This window comes from Mustela putorius, unplaced genomic scaffold (genome assembly GCF_011764305.1).
Source record: "Mustela putorius furo isolate JIRA1106 unplaced genomic scaffold, ASM1176430v1.1 tig00003909_pilon_pilon_pilon, whole genome shotgun sequence".
Lineage (NCBI taxonomy): Eukaryota > Metazoa > Chordata > Mammalia > Carnivora > Mustelidae > Mustela > Mustela putorius.
In genome coordinates, this window is record NW_025422057.1 from 5,223,351 (window position 1) to 5,245,680 (window position 22,330).

General features: G+C 50.2%; 1 protein-coding gene across 3 annotated transcripts in view; it reads right to left on the bottom strand.

Moving 5' to 3' along the window:
• Positions 1-22,330, bottom strand: part of DOCK1 (dedicator of cytokinesis 1) — a 497,269-nt gene that overhangs the window by 383,637 nt on the left and 91,302 nt on the right. For all 3 annotated transcript variants that reach the window (XM_045068856.1, XM_045068857.1, XM_045068858.1), the window contains exons 14-21: positions 18,256-18,380; positions 16,985-17,083; positions 15,956-16,028; positions 11,128-11,231; positions 10,580-10,763; positions 6,128-6,225; positions 1,540-1,629; positions 1,136-1,236 (exon numbers count right to left, since the gene is read on the bottom strand). In XM_045068856.1, coding sequence (XP_044924791.1) covers positions 1,136-1,236; positions 1,540-1,629; positions 6,128-6,225; positions 10,580-10,763; positions 11,128-11,231; positions 15,956-16,028; positions 16,985-17,083; positions 18,256-18,380 — 874 coding nt within the window. The remainder of the gene's footprint in view (positions 1-1,135; positions 1,237-1,539; positions 1,630-6,127; positions 6,226-10,579; positions 10,764-11,127; positions 11,232-15,955; positions 16,029-16,984; positions 17,084-18,255; positions 18,381-22,330) is intronic.

The window sequence follows — 22,330 nt, forward strand, 5'->3', positions numbered from 1 at the left end:
TCTCAAGAAACCGTAAGATTGTGCCCGTTTTACTGAGGTGAAGGCTGAGGGCCAGAGAGGTTCAGAAATTTAAACTTGTAAGCGACACAGTTACAGGTGAAGCCAGGTTCCCGGACAGTGCTGGTCTACACCAGGTGAGCCGCCTCATAGGCCTGGACGTACCGCATTTGCTCTGGCTGCAGAGAGATGCCCAGGTATGGGGTTGTGGGGGCAGGTTCAGAGCAGCTGGCTGGGCAGTCAGAATATACGTTAGTTACAGCTGAAGCATCTAGAATAAAAAGGAAGGCCCTCTTTAAAGAGCAAAAAAATAGGGGGCGCCTCGGTGGCTCAGTCAGTAAGCATCTGCCTTTGGCTCAGGTCATGATCCCAGGGTCCTGGGACGGAGCCCTGCATCGGGATTCCTGCTCGGCAGGAAGCCTGTTTCTCCCTATCTCTCTTCCCCTGTTTGTGATCCCTCTCTCACTGTGTCTCTCTCTGTCAAATAAATAAATAAAATATTTAAAAATAAAAAAACAAAAAAGTTTTAAAAAGAGGGGCGCCTGGGTGACTCAGTGGGTTGGGCCTCTGCCTTCAGCTCGGGTCATGATCTCACTGTCCTGGGATCGAGCCCCGCATCGGGCTCTCTGCTCAGTGGGGAAGCCTGCTTTCCCCTTCTCTCTCTGCCTGCTTGTGATCTCTCTCTTTGTCAAATAAATAAATAAAATCTTTAAAAAAGAATTTTTTTTAAAGAACAAAAAGATACACAAAGAGGTAAAAAGCTGAATTTTATTCACACTAAACAACCAATAATCTCAAAGCAGGAACACATCTATTTATTCATTTGCCAAAAGCTGGTTCGGAGGCTGCCATGAGGCACAGACAGTCTCGTCGAGCATAAACTGAAAATTTCAAAGACAAATGGAAGGTAGAGAGGAGAACAAGAATCTATTCCAAATGGTAGGATTTCTCACGTATCTTCTTTCAACAAGATCTCTAGGCCTGTTACGAGGGGAACAACGATAAAAATTATCCCAGTAAATTCAGAGTTGGAGGCAGGGGCACATACCCAACCACAGACAAAAGTACATGAAAAAGGCACTTAGTAACAAACTCACCAAACAAAGCATTGGTTTTGAAACAACAAAAAGGAACTTACGTGTAGGCCAGCGTTGCACTGAAGTGTTTCTTGATGTAGGTTTCCAGAACAGGATTAAAATGCTGAAATTTTCTGTCAGCAATTAGTCCAATGATAAATACCTGTTGGTCAAATCAACACATGCATTAGTAAAATAAGGCAGGCCGCATCTGAATCAGCGGCACTGCTGCGCGTCCGTGAACTAAAACGTTTTTGGACGGTCCCTCTTTCTACCTCAGAAACGACCTTAGCTGAGCTACACTGTCCTGCTGAAAGCAACCGCCTCACAACCCAACTGCTTTGACTGGAATTACAACAGAAAACACTTCCAAGGTGACCGGGAGGGATGCCCTCCCCCAGCCTCACAGGCTGGAGCATGAAAAGCTCCTCCCCACCTGAGCAGATGAAACGCAGAAGCCTCTTACCAGAGCATCAAACACAAGCGTGTCAAACGTCTCACTCTCAGAGTTCTCCATCATGATGTTGAAGAGGGCGTCCAAGGTGTCCTGGAGGAACTAGAAACACACAAAATGTCAGCAGACAGAGTCAACTCACCTCACTTTCCCCCAACCTAGAGTAATTACCCTCTTCGGCCATACTCCAAACACCCACCTTTCCCAAATGTCACCAATGAAGCCACACACTTCAGGGGCTCTTCCCAGCCATGCGATGCGCAAGACAAAAACGGAGATGAATGAACTCAGAACAAAGGCATGGCACCCTGCGCCAAGCAGAGGAGGATGGGTAACAGGGAACCGCCCTGTGGTCCCCTCCCTATAAGACTTTCCCAACCGTTTTCCAGGTCTTCACCAGTCCGGGGACAAAGAGCTCAACAGCAGCTCTCAGAGGACCGGCTCTGCCTCATCCCAAGCTCTTTCGAGTGTAGGACCTGAGCCAAGGAGTAGGCAGAAGCCGCACAGAGACAAACATCCAGCTGAGTATAATGAAGGACCTTCCACAGACCCAGATGCCCACAGACGGAAGAGGCAAGGGACTCTGAAACTGGGGCACCCGGCAGAACACTAGGAAGCATGTTTTATTCAAGAGGAATTTACTAATTCCTTTTATAGCCCTACTATAATTCACCAAACAAACATTAGGGCCCAAAACGACAAACCATCATGAATTAATTAAAGAACGAGATAAAAATCAGGAGACGCCAAAGTTATATCACACTAGAAACTGGCTTCCAATCCTATCTCCATCTTCTCCTGGAAGAAGTGTAAGACAGACCACGAAAGACTATCTTGAAGGTAATCAGTTCCCCATTAGTGGGGGAGTTCAAGAATAGGCAGAAGGCCACATGACGGAATCCTGGACATAAAAGAGTATAAAGTATAGATATGTCACCATGAGTCATCAGGGCCATGCAAACCCAATCCACGGTGAGATGTGACTTCACACCCACTGAAAAAGCATTCATCAGGACTTGAGCAGTACAGTCAGTGTACTACACTGATGCAGTGTAATGTACTCCACAGATGTGGAGGAACTGGAGCCCTTGCACATCACTGGTGGAAATGTAAAATAGTACAACAGTTTCGAACACAGGGTGACAGATCCTCAAAGAGTTAAATGTACGTTTGCCGCACAAGCAATCATTCGTAAAGATGTATCAAAATGAACAGAAAACAGACCTCACACAAAAACCTGTACACAAATATTCAGGGCAGCTTGACTCATAAATGTCAAAATGCGGCAAACACCCAAATGCCCACCAGCTGATAAATGGGAGAACAAATCCATACATCGGAATATTTGTTATGCGGCCACAGAAAGGGATGACGTTCTAACATGTGGCATGTTACGCTCTGAAATATACTAACTGAAAGAAGCCAGTCGCAAAAGGCTACAGATTGTATAATTCTCAATTTATATAAAATAATAAAATGTCATCTGAGGAGCCAAATCCATAGAGACAGAAAGCAGATACAATGGCAGGGACAGTACGGAGTCAGTGCCCACGGGTTACAGGGTTGCTTTCTCTTGTGATGGAAATGTTCTGGAACCAGACAGTAGAGATGGTGGCACCAACTCCTGAGCATACCGCCACCATGGAAATTAAGTGCACTTCGTTGTGTGTGAATTCTATCTCCATGAAGCTGTTATGCAAAACAAAAGAACAGGCTAGAGGGTCCCACAGCAACGGTGTCAAAGGAATGGCTGAATGGGATGTCCAGTCCAGGTTCTTCCCAGAAGGCTCAGCCCATGCACACAACACAGAACCACAGGGGCCCTCAGGTCCTCACAGTGGGTCTCCAATGGTTAGAGCACTCAGACTGGGGAACCAAATCACCGGGACCTGCTCCCAAAACCAGCGCTTGCCCCACAGTTCCACCTCGGGCTATGAAACTTTGTGTAACTCCAAACCCAGTGCCAAGACCTCCCTCAGGAAGAGGAACATACTCCCAAACCCAGTTAGAGATCTCAGACCCACCAGAGCATTAAAAACCTCATTATGTTCTTTTTCCTTTTCAGTTTTAATTTAAACCATCTCTAGGGCTTGAACTCACGACCCCAAGATCGAGAGCCACATGCTCTTCTGACCAGCCAGCCAGATACCCCAAAGCCTCATTCACCCCTGCTACCCACCCACCACCTATTTTATACCAGAAAGTGCCACATACAAGCACCAGGAGAATGAAATTCACCCCGACATTCTGGTCTGGATATCAGCCTTCCTCCAGCCCACAGTTACTAGGGCCCACACCACCTCATGACTTTTGTATTATCTCCTAGCATCTTCAGTTTGTAAAACCTTTGCAAAGGTCAAACCTTTACACCATCTGCTAACTGCCCTGTGTTACCGCCATTGGGCTCGCCAGGTGCCAAGCTTTGGCTCGTCTTGGTTCACACACCGAGTCCCTGCAGTCGACTACCCCGCCAGCCAGACAAAGGTCATAATCAGTAGCCCAGAAACATGGCCATAGTGAGAAGGAGCCGCCTGCACTAGGCTGTGCAGCCACGGACGCACAGAGATGCCAGGATCCCCAAGGAGGGCCCGCACCCAGACCCACGAACACACTCCTTTGACACCTGCCCTCTCTCGATGGCTAGCCACTGGAGGCCCAAAATAATCACCATTTTCATTTTCCACCAAGATGGGCACCTGTATCTTTTACTAAATAAGCCAATACTACTCTTAACGCATCAAGTCATCTCTCTCCTACCAGTTATAAATGGATGTAAGGGTTGGAGGGGGCCTTGGAGGAGCATAAGAAGTTCAGTCTGTGATGTCCCCAGAGGAAAAGGAACCCCATGAGCGCTGGGAAACCCTCCAGCCCTGCCTCCCATTAACATCCGTGTGGCCTTAGGTCCTCTCACCTCTCTGGGCCAACAGGATACAAAAGATGCCCCAGCAATGGACAGACAGGTTATCCAGACCTGCTGGTACCAGTGCACACGGGAGGGAGGGGGCTGGTGAAAACCATCTCCTGGGCTGAACAACAGGGTTTGATAATAGATTAGGTAAGGGGAGTGCAGGACAACAGTAAGACAAGATGGTTCTAGATCTTCTCCTTACGTGTAACAATAGGCCAACAGAAATACAGCTAATTCCTGATGTGATACAGGGATTTAAAAATGAGAAAGGACAAAATCTCATTAACCGTGTATCTTCTAAAGTTACATTAACTTATTCACCCAGTTTCCATCTGAATCAGGGAAGTTACAGAACCCAGGAAGTTTAAAATGCAATTAACATTGTCCAAGCCAGAGGTAGCAGACAAGAACCTAAAAAGATGATTAAAATTAGAAGATTAGCAAGGAGATGTTTGAATGGTTATACAATGAATCTCAGAAAGTGGTGCAACCAAATTAATTTATACTGAAGTTAACCACATTGCTGCTTAATTAAGGCCATTTTAAGTAATTAATTTTTACAGAGATAAGGCAGTCTCCTGCAGTCACTCTCGTGGAGGGCGAAGGACCGAGCCAGAGACGGAAAGACCTGGCTATAGACACCTCGTTAACAGAACACCGCAAGTGTGGACCCGCTTATCGTCTGCAGGCCAAATGGGGCCTCCTGAAACTGGAAATGGGTTTCCTAATAGAAAAGGAAAAGTCTGGACATCTAGGTGGTATGGTTGGAGGAGTGTCTGACTCTTGGTTTCAGCTCAGGTCATGATCTCAGGATCAGGGGATCGAGACACATGTCAGGCTCCACGCTCAGTTCAGACTCTGCTTGAGATTTTTTTTGTCCCTCTCTTTCTGCCCATCCCACTCATGCTCTCTCGCTCTCACTCTCTCTCTCTCCCTCTAAAATAAATAAATAAATCTTTAAAAAAACAAGGAGACATCATCAGAGCCAATGAGAGGCGAGAACAGCCTAGTATCAGAAGCAGCAATTCCCTAAAGAAGAATTACGTAACTGGGTCTCTCCAAGGGATCTTGGGTCACTCCAGTCTGATCTGACACTCTTCCAGAGCCTGCTCTGTGTAAGGCTAAGAAATGAGTCCAAGATCACAAGGGGGACAAAAACGGTCAAGAGAGGACTCCCAGGGCTGTGATCCTCATGCCACACCACCCATCTCTCCAGGTCAACCACAGAAGTTCTAGGTGACTCATGAGCCAGGACTAATAATAATGAGGATGGTAATAATGCTGATAAGATGATAATAATAGGGCTGAATGCTAGGGCCCCCATGTGCCAGATCCAGACTACAGGTTTCATGAACCTCCAAACAACCCTATGAGAAGGCATTACCATGGTCTCCTTTACATAGCAAGAGGAAAGAAGCCTGGAACAGATTATTTCACCTTTGTCCGTCCCACAGGGAGGACCCACTAGAAGAAGGGCCAGAACCCAAGACTAGGTTGACCCCAGAGCCCATCACCGGGAAGCCAGATGGCCCTCCCAATCGGAATCCAAGCCGGAGCCTGTCCACTTCTAGGTCCATGTTCACGTCCGATCAAGGGATTATAGCCAGGAGCCCACGCCACCGTGGAGGCAGTGCCTAGGTCTGCTCCCACGGGGAAGAGAAATGGAGCAAGGGCCCCCACACTGTGTGTTACCTTCACCACCTCGCCGCCGTCCACCTTCATCAGCTGTCTCAAGTTCTGCTGCAGCAGGCTGGTGTTGGAACGCCACTTCAAGAGCCCCAGCAGGTCCACTGAAAGCACAGAACCAAGATCAGTTCCTCAGCAGCTTTGTCTCCCTTCATCATGGAGCAGGCGAGGGTTTTGACAGAATGTTGAAAAAGAAAAATCCACCCTATCTGGAAACATTTGTCTGTTCCATACTTCATTTCTTTCTAGAACATACCTGACACCTAGTATGGCTGAATTCATTATTTCCAACGACATTTCCTGTGAAATGATTTCCACACTGAAGCTTAACAATGTATTTGGGGGGCACCTCGATACTCAGGCGGTTGGGTGGCCAACTGTTGATTTTGGCTCCCGTCATGATCTCAAGGTCCTGGGATCAAGCCCCACAGCAGGCTCCATGCTCAGTGGGGAGTCTACTTGAGATTTTCTCTCTCTCTTTCCTTCCCCCCGCCCCTCCCCACACTTATAAGTCTCCTATCTCTCTCTCTCAAATAAATAGATAAATCATTTTTTTAAGATTTTATTTATTTATTTGACAGAGACACAGTGAGAGAACGAACACAAGCAGGGGGAGTGGGAGAGGGAGAAGCAGGCTTCCCGCCGAGCAGACAGCCCGATGCGGGGCTCGATCCCAGAATCCCAGGATCATGACCCGAGCCAAAGGCAGACGCCCAATGACTGAGCCACCCAGGCGCCCCAGATAAATCATTTTTAAAACGCATTCAGGAGCTTAAAGAAAAAGGGCTCGCCTCTCCAATCTGCAAGGAGGTAGACTCAGCCCAGCAGAGGGTCTGGAGGAAGGCTGTTCACCCACAAAGCACGGCCCTGAAATCTTCCACCAAATGGCTTTTTCCCGCTTGAGAACAAGGCTTTTTTTTTTTTTTTTTTTTTTTTTAAATTAAATAACATAAAGTAAGAAATGTACCTTCAGGTACAGAAACAGCAAGGTCATAGGGAGGCTGAACCACAGGGCAACTGCTGCCCTCAGTCTGGCCTGGCCTTCCAAGGCTGCTCGTTTCTTAGGGCTGAATGTGTGTTCTGTTTGTTTTCTAATAAAAAAACCATAGGCTGAATGGATGGATTTTTACAGGCTAAATGCAGAAGACAATGTCCAGAAATGACTTCGTTTAAGGCAGCAAGATGTTCTTGAAGGCATGAAGACAGAACACACAGCATCACTAGGAAAGAACATGGGCCTACACAATCTTCCCTGGAAGTTATACTCATATGCCATTATGTGAAAAAAACACAATTAGCAAAGTGTATCCAATTTACCATTTATGCTCATTGGGCACAAACTTCAGCTGCACAAAGTACCTCCATTAAAAAAAAAAACAAACCACAACCTAATTAATACTGGAAAGAAAAATACCATTTTGGCAATAGGTAGAATTTCAGGGAACACGACACACCTAGTAAGGACGGAACCACGCACAAGGCATTATTCATGTGATGAGCACCCAAACATTTGTTCTCATTTCTTTGTCCTTACTCCAAAGTACATCTGGCAAGGGGACCCGTGGAAACAGAGAGAACAGGAGCTGAACGACCGTGTAAGAGACTCAAACACCCGCTGGGCCACTCCGCCATCAGGGGACCCCAGACAAGGAACCCCACCTCAGCTTACCTATCTGTACAATGAGTACGGTGTTGCCAGAGTCAGGGCTGGTACCAGAACTAAAAGGTGTGGCCTGCTAAAAGTGCTAGGCAAGATGGACAGCAAGAAGACGGACCACAGCAGCCGTCCATCAACAAGATGATCAGGAAGTGAAAAATTTTAACCATTCATGGTGAAAGTTAAGATGTTTTCATTTCTAAATGAAAATTCACCTGTTTTCTTCCTTCCTAAAGGAAAGTAGTGACAAAGGCCACATCCTGCCTAGACCGGCTCTTGGTCCCAAGGTTAAGGCAGATTTCCAGCCCATAAGAGTTGTTTATTTATCTGGTTTTTAATGGCAACTAGCTAATAATCTGGATTCCATTCATGCAGTTAGTGGCACTTTAGGAATGAGGGAGGCTGAGCCTGACCTCTGTACGGCAAACCTGAGAAAATGAAAAGCTGGCAAATGAACAGTGGGAGAGGGCCTCTGAGGAGGGGCAGTGTGTTTTAAGAAGACAGAACTCGATCAACCCTCCAGCTACCTGGTCAGACCAGTGCTCCCCGACCCAGCCCTCATTCCAGGGAGCCACCGTGGTTTGGCCCATGGCCATTCTGTGTTTTGTGACTTCTCACTAATTACACAGGAAGCTCATTGAAGAGAGAAATCACATCCTATACTTCTCCTTTTATACCCCAAAGCATCCAGTAATGCTGAGAACAGAGATGTTTAATACAAACCTCAATGAATAATTCAGCCACCACTTTTCCCTAAGTAACGGAACTTCGCAGGAACAAATCACAGACGCAGAAAAATGACTCCCAGAATGAGAATCTGAGACTCGCTGCTCAGATGCCAAGTGGGGCAGCTCCATCTTGCCACACCACCTGCCACGCCACCATCCCAAAAAAGGAGAATCACTGGCAGGTGTGCAACGAGAGCCGAAAGAGGTCCCCTTGACTCTGCGGGCAGCATCACCCTGGAATCTCCTTGTTGCCCAGCAACAGCCGCTGCGGAGAACAGGGCCCCTGCGCCCTCAGTTCCAGGGAGGGAATTACCCTGTGACTGATGACAGCCAGGGAGCTGGGAGGTATGAGGAGGAGTTGGCCTCACACCCCTGGGAGATTTCTGCTTCTTAATACCTTGGGAGATTTCTGGTTCCCAGTCCCCTTCCCCAGCAATACGCAGGTTAAGAAGGATTCTGTGTGTGAGCCTCCCAACCTAACTGCTCTTTGGAACACTGTTCTGGTGGGGAAAACATGTTCAAGTTCCAAATAACAACTTCCAAACGTACTTCTGGAGTGGTGACCCAAGCCTAACATGAGTGACTTCCTACGTAGTGAAAACGGCATAACACGGCAGCTCTCGTTCATCTGGCAGGTGATGAAAAGCCACGTGCCACACATGTGGGGTAGTGACTCACCAGTGAGGCGGCCATTGCCCTGAGTTTAATGAGGCCCTGGACAGTGCAGCAGTCAGGCTAGGGAGGGAATTCGCAGGACCATATCCAGAGAGGAACATTTGACCAGTGGGGCACCCTTTCCATAATGCAGTCCCAAACCAGCAACTGCTTTGCTGACCACATGCTCCTGGGCACAAAAGCTGCACACTCCCAGTGCATTCTGCACCCCTCCCCACACTTGCACAGAGCTTGATGCCCAGGTAAGGGTTTGCATTTGCTTACGGAGATCACTGCACACCACCAGCTGGGAGAATTCATAACACTTCGGGCAAACTGTGATGATGAAAGTAACATTAGAGAGACACATCCAAATGGCCTTCCTGCATTTGAGTGACGTGCTCCCCCACACGGGTGACTCACAAGACAAGTGGTGAGGAGGCACAGTCTATAAAGCCAGCAGAACAGCAGGGAGACAGTAGGCATGGACAGCAGCAATACCCAGCCCGCTCTCTACTCCAGTACCATGGCTTTCTGATGATGGGGTCCCTTTGTTGCACGTTTATCCGGTTAGAGTCCAAACAATGAATGTGCCTCGGACAAATCCGAGACTACTGCCAAGATTTACGGACAATCCCCAGGGACACAATTCAAGATACCAACCAACATTTATAATCAAAATCCATATTGGGTGGTGAAGAGGAAAAAATTGGATTTTCCAGCTGAGTTTCGAAAGAGGATGCAATCCCTCTGCATGGCCGTGATCCGGCCACACATGGGGGACAGAATCTGTAAATGGAGGAAGTGTGCAGAGGGAGCCCTGCTGCAGCCAGACAGCGCCCCGGGGACCAAGGCGTGCCCCAGGCCACCAAGCCGGCCTTTCGAAGTAAAGCTAACTGGTGATTCTCTGGGCGAGTAACTGGGAGATAGAAAGGCACACACGCAGAGCGGGTAGCTCAGATCCTCTGGCGTTGTAATCCCCACACCCTCACGAAGCCCTCTGAGGCAGATGTCACACCCGCATGTGTGCGGAGACGAGGTGAGTGAGGTTCAGTTTCCAGGCTCCATTCAAGTTCGCTTCCAGGGTGAGCACACAGCAAGCGCTCCACACCCGGTCTTTGATCGGACTCCAAAACCCGTGGGTTTTCCCTTACATCATGCTACCTTCCTGTGGCCAAAAATCTTTTCTGAAAGCAAACCCAAAAGGTTATCTCTCTATAAGGTTAACGCCCAGACCAAAATTATAGTACATTTTCAGGTGCAGCGGGTGCCACGCCCCCTTCTGGTCCATGGACATTGGTGCCGGCCAATACCAGCACATGGAGGACGCTGGGAGCAGAGAGTGGGCTGGGAGCCCGAAAAGGATGTGGTTGAGGGAGGAAAAGTGCAGGGTGAACACGGGGCCATCCGCAGACTCACCGTTCTGGGTAAGTTTGGTGGAGCACACGAGAGTTGAGATCTGGAAGGAGTCTTTGCTGATCGTGCAGTTCCCAAGACTCTGCATGCTCCTGCCGGTGGCCGAGTGCGCCTTTTCCTCGAGCTCTGCTTTCGTGGACGGCAGGCTCAGGTACGTGGCGGCGTCCTCCAGCTTCTTCGCCTCCGCCTGGGGGTTTAATCACGGGCACGTGGGAAGCAAGTCACAGCCGACGACCCCTGCTTCTGTTCTATCCGTCACTGTCCTTCATCCTTTTATCCACGTTTGCTCTTATCACTTCCAAAACTGTTCATTTTAACAGCTGCCCTTATTGGTATAGGTTCATTCATTTTAACATTTATTGCACATCCTGTTCTCTCATTAGGGACAGCAAAAGGGCTGGTCATTGGAGATGTGCATGCAGGTAAGTGAAACCAGAGAGCAGCTTTCTCACACACACAGGAAACGTCAGCTCAGCCCAGGAGTCCCCGAGGGGAGGACGGAGTAGGAGAGAGCTCCACCCCAGCAGTACAGCACCAAGCAAGCAGCATACCTTGTAGACGATGAGATCGTGCTCCCCGTCCCTCAGCGTGGTCCCGTCGTATCTCATCAGCTTTACAAAGGCTAGTGCGAATATTTTCTCAGATTTATCCTTGGCTGCAAGAGAAATCCATCATCATTGTCCACCCCGTCATGGCAAGATCACATAAAAAACTACAAGGGCTACCCTTTACAAAAACATGACAAAACTGCACTGAATTAAAGGAAATAGAAATGGAAAAATGGGAGTGTGTTCACTAGGAGGAAGACTCCTCCTAATGGGACCAGTGGTGCTCCAATTAACCTGTAAATTCCAAGTAACTCCAATTAGAACCTCAAAGAAGAGATTCCTCATGGAACATGCAAGCGGATTCCCACGGTCACGAGCAGTGGAAGAAGCTCAAGAGCACAAAGGATGGGGAGGCAGGAGGTCTGCGAACCAGGAAACCAGCAGTGTCTGGGAAATGACAACAAAGACCACAGCAAGGCTTAATACCGGGACGCCCAGAGGCAACAGAAGCGACGGCGTCCGGAAACCCAGTGCAAAAGGCAGTGCAGTAGGGACTGGCCATTCCCTGAGAAAACTGGCTATCAGTATGGGAAAACAGAACAGACTCCTACCCCATGACATCCACTACGATAAATTCAGGCGGAGGGAATGCATGAATGTGAAATTTTGTTCTTTGGCAAGAACGCTCCCCTAGATACCTGCGTGTGGGTGAGACTCATTCCTTCCCTTCATTCAAGTTCTGGCTGACAGATGCCCTGCTCCGAGGTAACCAGACCATCTCACGCAGTAAATCATAACCCGGGCACACTCTCTCCCCTCCCCCGATGTGTTCTTCTTCTCAACTGCTATGGACTGAATTGTGTCCCTCCCCAGTCTGGCCTAGAACCCGAAGCACCCCCCACGTGCAGCCTATAGGAAAGAGCTCAAGGTTAGTGAGGCCTTAAAGGGGGAGCACCAACCCCACAGAATCCGTGCCCTTCGAGAAAAGAGAGCAAGACAGCAGAGCTCTCCTCCTCTGTGGGTTCACAAGCTGGACGAGCAACAGGGCCTGCCGTCTATGAGATACTCGGTAAGCATCCGTTCTAGCTGGGGAGACACCAACAAACCGGTCCTTTAGCTTGGTGACAGTGACACATGAGAGGGGCATGGTGGAACAGGGATGAATGTCTAGATGGTTGGACGAGGTCTCTGAGGAGATGGACAACATGTGAGCTGGTGCATAAACCTTCCCAGAAGAGACACGGCCAAAGGCAGAGTCCCTGAGTGGCCCTGCGCTTGGCCCTTGGGGACAGAGAGCCAGGTGGCTGGTGAGCAGCGGGGGGCGAGTGGGCCAGGGCCAGAGCAGGAGGCAGATAAGGCGGAATCTGAAGAAGCAGATTCTGAACAGGTTCTGCAAGATGGCCACAGAGTGTGGCACGGAAACATTGGGTTCCAGGGCTATCATCATTAAAATTATACACCCTACATTCTCTTTCAGAGATGACAAGAGCGGGCGCCTGGCAGGCTCACTCAGCTGAGCCTCTGCCTTCCGCTCAGGTCATGATCCCAGGGTCCTGGGTTCGAGCCCCATGTAGGCTCCACTCTCAGTACAGAGTCTGCTCCTCTCTCTCTGCCCCTCCCCGAACTCTCTCTCTCTCAAATAATAAAATCTTAAAAGAGAGAGAGACAGACAGACAGAGGTCAACAAAAGAGCACACCCACCTACACCCTGAGCCAGGAGATCAAAATATCTATCCCGAGTCACCACCACTGCCAAAGATGACGTGTCTTGTTCATCTCTGCAGTCCTGGTGTCCATGAGTACCCGGCACGTAGCAGGTGCTCAATAAATTCTGGCTAATTAGAAAGAGAAAGGAATGACTGACCTACCGAAACAAAGGCAGGAATGAAGACAAAAAAATTTTTACTCTAGGAATAAAAATAGCAGTAACAACTTTGTAAAAGGACACAGAAAACGTGAACTACCATAATGTTCAGGTAAGAAGGAAGAGATCTCTGTGCGAGCAGCCATGGTTCAGGACACATGAGCACCCCCGTCAGCACATGGGTTCCCCTGATCTTACTAGTAAGTAGGACAAAGTAACACTGTGCACCTTTGATTCATGTCCTATACCCTGATCTTGAGGCCACAGGCAGGACTGACTACATGCTCACTGGCACCACCGGGAGGAGACAACAATTTTGCAGGACACCAGGGGCACAGGAGGCAGGGCCGCCCCACCCAGCCAGGCCCCCTGAGAGCCCAGGAAACTCAGCTCCCGGCCAGCCGGACCCAGTGCTGCACACCAGCTCGAGTTCGGGAGAAACAGGAGCGGACGCACCTGAAGTGCTCACAGGCTGCTAGAGTGTTTGTCACATCAGCACCGGAATTCCCGCCCCCCCGGAACGAATCCCAGCCTGAGAAGCCCCATCACTGGTTCCCTATGCTCACCGTGTCTCCCTTTAGGGGAAAAAAAAAAAAAGCAGCTCACTGCAGGGGGTCGGGGGGGCCACACTGGCCGGTTTCTGACCCTGCGGGTGTGCGCTCAGGCAGGCTGAGGAGGCCCTGGGGGCTGTCAGCGCTCCCGCGGTGGCCGGCTCAGGACAGAGTCAGCCTCACACTCCCGGTGTTCCACACGGTTCCAAAACCCCACAAGCCACAGCCAGGGAGCCTCATTAATTATGCAAATGTGTGGCGGCATGTCGGGGGACAGCACCTTGTCTGTAACAAGTACTTAAAACTGACTAGAAAAACAAGGATTTTGAAAATTAAAATGCTACAGAGGATATCCCTCTGCCCTAATGTAATTTATTAACCAGAGAACAAGCTCATTGTAAAGGGCGAGTGTGCCTTTTAAGACAAGCTTCTGTGGATTCTAGAACTCTTTCCTTGCCCGCCAGTGCTCCCACCTTCTTCCCTGCGGCCTGCTCCCACTCCCAGCCGCTCTACCCGGCCCCCTGCTCCCTGCTTTGGGCAAGGAATGACCTCCCCTGAGCGGCCCCCATGATGGACCCCGCTCCGGTGACCCCGCGCCCCTGTCTACTGCTCCATGATCCTCCCGCGCTGACCTCACAACTCATCTCAAACTAAAGTGTGCAAAGAGGATCTTCTCTGTGAGATGTAGACAGCAGGCGCTAAACTAAGACCAGAGGACGTTAAGTGGCCTCGCCATGCCCCCGAGGTGTGGGAGTGGACACTCATGCACACAGACCGGGTTTGAACCCGAGCTCCCCCACTGACAAACTGGGTGACTTTGGGGACTGAGCTGGGTCTGTGAGCCACAAGTTCCTCCACCGGAAGTGCAGAGCAATGACCACAGTGAGGGCCCACGGGGCTGTCATGGGTGAGAACAGATCCAAACAGCACAGTAAGAGCACACGAATGTTAGCTCATGTTTGAGTCACTGTTCCTACCCCACGGTTCTGGGCACCGAGGAGGGCCATGCACAACCAGCAGACCCCAGGCCGCCACCTGGCGGGCTGGCTCCGGCCGTCAGGCAAGTCCACCTTGGCTGGGGACCGCTTCCCACGCTGCCCAGCCCTCGCCACCCTGCTTTTCCCCGTCTCCCTGAACCCCAACCCCTCATGAGCTAGGGCCCTGCTCTGCTGAAACCCTGGGAAGGGACAGGAGATAGGATGATGCTCCAGATCCACCTGCCCCGTCCCCCCAACAGCCCGTCTTCAGGCTGAGATGCGTGCTCTGCACACAACAGCCCTGCAGACCACAGGAACATGCTTCCCCAGAGCTTCTCAACAACAACGGGGTCTTGGCTCCTTGCTGGCCGCACAGTAAGGCCCACCTTCCCCCCGCTTCACACCGCTGCGCACACACTCACTCTCCTGCACCCCCTACCTGTGCGGGTCCCGTACCCCGGAAAGGGCCCAGGTCAAGCAGGCCCCCTTCCAGAAACAGCATGAAGGATGGACATATTACCACAAAGAAGTGGCTTCTGAGGGCCCACCCCCTCCTCTATGCCAAACATCGTGCCATGGGTTCCGTAGCCTCCGTCCCACTTCGTCAAGACCCCCAGGCACTTATCCTCCAGATGAAGCATCTCCAGAGAGCCAGGGCAGAGGACCCCCCCTTCCTCAAGTGGTCCCCACCCAAGTGATAAACACAGCCCCCAAACCACCCTTCCCCTCAAAGCAACAGCAACACAATGCAGCCCATCTTGCTGGGCATTACTGTCCCAAATCTTAGCTCACTGCCCTGGGGGTACAGACCACAAAGGGCAAGGAGGGATACAGCTGTCTGTCGTGATGTCTTACTGTCTAGTACAGGGCTTTGTCCTTAGCAGACAAGAATGAACATGAGAGGGGAACTGCAGTCATTGATAAAGAACTCTTCTGGAAGGGCAGGGATCCGAACCCCAGTTCTTCCCCTCTTCTCAGCATCAGTCACAACTACACCAACATCTCCCACCAGAGAAGTACAGTCTGAAGCCAGACGTGGGGGCTACCCGCAAACACAAAACAGATATCGAGGCTTTCCATTCTGATGCAAACAGCATTAGGAGCTGATTTCTGAAATCTACTTGTATCTCAGTGACTTTCTGGATGAATGGAACAGCCTTAGAAAGTCACGTGGAAGAGAAGAAACAGAAAGGAAGAACAGGAGGTAGCAGCAGGAGAAAGTCGAGAAGAAAATGAAGATCTCCTGTAAGCGTCGCAATGAAAAAGAATCAGTAACACCTTCCAGACACAAGTCAACATGGAAATGAGCTAAAGGATTAAAACTGCATCTATTAGGATCACCTAGTTCTGGATCCAGAACAAGTGACAAGTGTAGCCGACGGAGCTTTGCCCAGTTTCCCCTTGCAAACAACACGGGCTAAAATCAAAGGATTACTCACAGTCCTGGGATGACCTGTGGCGGAAGGTAAACCGAAGGTGACTGCGGTTGACGTCCTCAATGGGAATGGCCACCTGTGCAATGGAAAAAGAAGCTTTCAGCACCTGTGCCGTATCTTCTCGCATTAATGGTTTTGTTCAAGTGGAGATACTGTGCGACTGCGCACTTCCTCCCTGCAGGGACCAAAATACGGTATGCCTAATCCCGATGGGACTTTCCCGAAGGCAAAATGCTTTTGGAAAATTTAAACAAGACAATGTTGTAAGGGATGCCAAACCGATTCTGTAAGACAACAGAAAATTTCATAAATGTTCATGTCCTCACTGTTAAAGTCTACCTTTTACAAGTTGCCATATTCCCAGTAGCCCTTATTGGAGGTGTCCACAGTCCTTCCACAGCTCAGGGACCTACCCTAGGGCATCAGGAAGAAAGCCTTCCTGTTGTGACGAGCAGTCAAAGCAGACAGACCCCATGCATGCTGCCTTTAACCAATGACTGTCCCCAATTCTCCCAGCTACCATCTGTCTTCTAAGGCCAACCCCAGGCTGGGTTTCCCAACGTTCAAGCCCTTGGTACGGGGCTGTGGTGTGCTACGGCAGGTTGCCGTGCTGACGCCAGCAAGCTGCGTCGGGAGAGCAGTGTCACCTCGTGGATGGGGACCCATCTCCCCAGAGACGTCCTCCATACACTGTCACCTCTATTTTTTCCCATTTGGTGTAAAGACAGCGTGCCACACACATAACAGACCCGGGAAGAGAGAGATAACAGCGATCTTTAAAGGACTTTGTCATTTGTCTCCATGAAAGTCCTATTTTTATGTCCAAAAGGAGATGGGAGTAAATGTATTCCAAGAAATGCCGGCATGGTTCCTTAGCAACCTTGAACGACTTTGTGGGGAGAGCTCCTCTGCCGGCTCAGGGTGCCCGCTGGCGAGCAGCCCCGGGCGGGGTGGGAGCCGGGGACTTCCTTGGGATACAAATGAGCATTTCATAATCAACCCCGTGGGATAAAATGACCATGTACATGATACCTTAACGGTCTCAAACCAACGTGGCTGTTTTACTTGGTAGTAAATCACGGACTTGTACTCTGAAATCGCTTCATCACCAGCACCCGGGAAAATCACATGCTTTAAAAGAAGGCATAAAGAGTTCACATCAGACCTCATAGAGCTTGACACTGCATCCATCTCCCCACCTCCCGCCCCCATTAGATGAGCTAAGCAGAGCACTACAGGAATGCCAATAAACCCCATCACAAATGGAATATGCTCCCAGCAATGGAAGGACAGATCCATCTGGAGCCGCCGCGGCCAGCATACAGTCTCGCTCGCAGACATTCCCGCATCTTGATGGCTATCAGTATAGGAACGCTACTGTCCTCTGTCCTTCCGACCCTCACCCCTAACAGCCTTCACATTCGGATCGGCAGGAAGCTGCCGGCTTCACTCAGCAGGTCCAGGATGAAGAGCGAGAGGCGAGAAAGAGATGGCAACGCTCCTTCCCATTCTACCAGCCGTAAACTGACCACTCGGCTCCAGCAGAAGCTATACCGATAAAGCCCAAGTGGCAAGGGCAACACCACCCGGCAGTGACCCTGGACATGGGCCACCCACACAGAAAGGACGCCACCCTCACCTCCTGGCACAGCTGAGCCTCAGGTGCACACACGGGGCATTGCTCTCAGACACGTGGGCCCAGAGGAGCCCAGTCCGCTCCCCAGGGTCCAGAGGGGTATCTGGCAGGGACACCTGCTCTGGCGCGGCCTCCAGTCGTCAGAGGAGGTCACCATCCCTGAGCATCGCCCAGCACACCGAGTCCTGCAGGCCACCATGGTAACCACCACCACCCAGGAGAGCACGAGGTCAGAGGCCCAGATTCAAAACCCAGTTCCAACTCCCACTTAACTCTCTGACCCTGGACAAGACTTCCCCGGGCCTCAGTTTCCCTATCTCTCAGATGGTGATAATAACTGTGTCTGAACTTCTAGTGTGACCACTAGACCTCTGAGGCTTGGGTCTATGTTGGCAAGTGAGGCCCTGTGATAGGACCGGGAAAGAGGGGGTCTCTCGAGGTAGGGGTCTCTCAAAGCAGGGGTCTCTCAAGGTAGGCGGCAGCCAGGACCCCGAGGACACCAGCCCTTTATGGTGAGCTGGAGAAAGGGGCAGAGAATCAACTCTCATCCCCAGAAATGGGATCAAGCAGCCTTAGCTATGTCTTTTCCTATTCGGCAGCAGAGCCAAGAAAACACTTGGAAAATAAAGTTTCAACACCACAGATAAAGCTTTGCAACAATAAATACCTCCAGCCGTTTTCCGTCTTCATCGTAAACAGACACTGTAACCTCCACATTCTTTGCTGTGGTTTTGCTTCCTTTATCAAAATCTCCTTGAACTAATGTTACATAGATATCATTTCGAACATCACCTGGGGGAGAAATTATACCTTTAAAACCAATCCATTATTCATAATATAACAGGGAATTCTGCAACACTGTTGAAATTGCTACCAATCCTAGCAGAGAATTATAAATACTGTATATATAATTACAAAATATTTTCTACAAAACAGTCTCAGCATTTAAACACATGACAAAAGCAGTTTTCAGCATCGTCATCGTAAGATCACAAGGAGGAGGAGAAACTTCAAGGCCCTGAATTATCAGCACGGTCCTTCACCTCAGTGGACAGCTCATGCCCACCGCAATGCGAATGCCACCGATGGGTTCGCAGTGACCATCCCCTCTCCGGTGTCCATTGCCCAGCGTGACCCCCATCACCATCGCATGGTGGACCACGGGCTGTGTTCTCGGTATATGCGTCACCCGAGATCATCACACCATCAGTGGCACATGTCAGATGACAACGAGTAATACTGGCTTCCTCTACATTATTCCAAGGACTTGAGCAAGAAGCTGATCGAGAATCAGAGCCACAAGCCAAGGTTCTGAGTTGATGTCTGGGATCAGGGACTAGGAGCGGGTCAAGAGAGAAGTTTCTCTCCTTCTGGTGGGCCGCTGTCAGGATCAGAACAGACCTGTGTGTTTTAAAGTGAGATTGGCCATAAACTGTGAAAACAAAAACAAAACCCATACACAACAAACAAACTCAACATGCTTCTTCCTACTGAGAGCCTATGAGGCCCCTGGTAATGGTCCGACTGGGAAAACTTAGCAAGCTTCATTAGCCGCATGATTTAGAGCAAGCACCACTACCCAGTGCTTCTCCCTCTGCTGTGTGTCTGGTCACGTCCCACGTGGACCCACCTGCCCTCCCACAGGAGACGTGAGGAACCGGCCCATCAAAAGAAGCAAATGGCCCACTATGGCCAAGAACAAGTCCCCTTGCATTCTTGTTTTCTTCCTTTCTTTTTTTCTGCTCTATTCTGGCTTTTAATGTCTCCAGCTATTAAATTAAGCCTTCATTTAAAAGTCATTATTATAATAATCCCAGTGGGTTGTTTCCACAGCCACAGACGCTGCTGGGAGAGGGAGTGCGGCTGTAGTCAGTAATACTGACTCTGCGAGAAGCTAAGAGTGATGGAGCCCAGGCCAGGCGCAGAAAGCAAAGCTGCCAGGCCAACACCTGCCACCAAGCCCTGAGCGGCTGCGGACAAGTCACCGGACCTCCCACACCACCCACCGCTGAGCAGAAGATAAGGCCGGGTACATCTGCAGGACCCCTCGGCCTGCACATTCTACCAAAGCACAAAACCTGTCATCAAAAAGGGCTACAAGAGCTTCTTAAAGGCCTCATCAGCCAGACGGCCATGACACGCTGGGGCAGCGAGGTGGTGAACCCCATGGTCTCACTCTCCTACTGGCCTAGACATCCAGACGCAGGGCCGGCCCAGAAGTGAGACCCTTTTTATGGCAGATGAGCCCCACAGATGCACACTCACAAGAGTGCCCTCAGTGGAGGCCTGCAGGGCCCCAAGGTTCTCACTCTGGGGAGGAAGGAATCGCAGGCAGGCGTGGGTGGATTCACACCCCCTCTGCCTCATGCAGGCCTCCCGCCACCTTCTGGGCTCAGGGGAAAACTCTGTTCCCCACCAGGATCCTTCAGAAAGCCTGCAGATTTCCAGTGGCTCACAGAAAGGCAGAAAAGCTGGCAGAAACACACAGGTGACACAGCAGGCTCTCCCACTGTGTGAAGGAGATGCACATCTCTGTAAAACACATCTCCATGGGGCGCTTGGGTGGCTCAGTCATTGAGCATCTGCATTCGGCTCAGGTTATGATCCCAGAGTCCTGGGATCGAGCCCCGCACTGGGCTCCCTGCTCAGTGGGGAACTCGCTTCTCTCTCTCCCACTCCCTCTGCTTGTGTTCCCTTTCTCACTGTGTCTCTATCAAATAAATAAAATTTTATAAAGAAAGAAAGAAAGAAAAACATCTCCATAAGACAGGACAAGATGGGAACAATGCACAGGTCCTACCAAGCTAAAGGCCAGGGACCTGAGTGAAAACACCCCTGAGTCTCAATCTCTCTCTCTTTCCCAAGGGTACCATGCGGTACCCACAGCCTGTCGACGATTCCCTGGCCATAGAGAACATGGTGGCTCCCTCTAGCTAGAGTCCCACACTACAGGAACCCCAACTCCCAACTCAGTACACAGAACCCACTGAACAACAGGCAGCTACAAGGCTTCTGCAGGAATCTATGAGGAGATTATTTTAGAGGTCTAGAGTTACCTTTTAGGTTGGTCAGTTATAAAGGGAAATATGACCAGTACAAGCTAGAAGTTTCCCGGGCCTCTCTTTGAACATGAGGCCATCCCAGACCACCCAAGACGAATACCCAATGTCATCCTAATCTATAAATTTCATTTCAATTCCACATGCAAGCAATGCATCCACTAAGAGCTCCAAATTAATTTGCTGTGCACAGACTTCAATCCTGCCCGCTGAAGGTACCCCTCGGTTTCACAGCGAGCTGGAGCTCATGCTTTCCTCCGGTATGGGGAAGCTGCTACACACCAGCCTCTGTATGGGGAAGCTGCTACACACCAGCCTAACCAATCTGAGAAGTTCTTTACATCAGCTCACCAGCCAGAGAACGCAATGACCCACAACAGCCCCGAGACATCGAGGAAGCAGAAGGAACACACCCCCACCTACCCTACACTACACAAACCAGTAGCTCTGACAGGGCACGCAGTGAGCGGACAGCTCTTCCTGCAATGTGCAGCAGGGCCCTTAAAGGGACACCACGGGGAATCCTTGAATGTGCGGTGGTGTGGCCCCATTTCTACTGCTCATTAGTTGTGTAACTTTAGGCTATGGCTTAATTTCAGTTGCAATTAGTTCAACACCAACGTGTAGACTTCCATGAGCATTATCAGCAGACCAAAAAGTATCCCACAGATATAAAGGATAAATATTCACGGGCTTGCCCAGGATCTCGTGAGGATCAAATCAGATTATTAATATGAATGTTATTTGGAAACTGAAAAGTATTATGTAAATATGAGATTAATCTTTACACGGAATTCCATTATTGGTTTAAGAAGCTTAACATCCATTACCGAGTCTGAGCGGTACTAATAAGTAACAGGAACTGAGCAGGTTTCAGGTGTCAACGTTCACTTGCTGCCCCTCCTTTCTTGTTTTGATCAGGTGTCTACCCAGACACACGTCTGGTGTCCCTGTCTCCCTCCTACAACCCCTGCCGCTGGGAGGCACGGACGTCTAGGTGGCTGATGTGCACACCCCACTGCCCAACCCATCGCTGTCCAGGGGCCACGGGGCAGGGTCCTGAGCAGATCAGGCTGCAGGACGCCCAGGCTCCCTGCTGGGCAACAGTGGGTCCAAAGCACACTATCTCCTTTAGGACACTGGGGTCTGGAAAGAACACGGAAGCCAGCAGAGCCCTTACCCAGACGACAAAGTCAATACGCACAGGAGACAACGCAGCAGAGACTACTATGAAGAAAGGGAGCCCGGCTGTCCATCGCTCAGGGACGTAAGCCAGTGATTATGCTTAGGGCTCAGCCATTTGAGCCGGAATTGTGTTTTTGTGACTTTACCCACTACAGCATCCCAACTCCACCCCGCCCTACGGGTAAGAATTATCAATACTCTCTTCAGAGCAGCAGAGCACAGCTGAGCAAGGTTGGGGAGGAGCCCTGGCACAGCTCCAAATGGAGGCCAGACTCCAGGTCCTGCATTTTCACCTCTGGGCTGAAGGTGAAGTTTGAGGCTAGGGACCACAGCGGTGAAGAGACATTTAACCCACAACCGACCCTGAGGGTCTGGAACCTAGTAGGGTCCATTTACCTAAACTGTGCCCCTTAACTTTGAACACGTTCTAGATGATTCCAAAGAAGTTACAGGACATTCACTATGAACCTACGTTACCATCACCAAACTGCTGCCTTC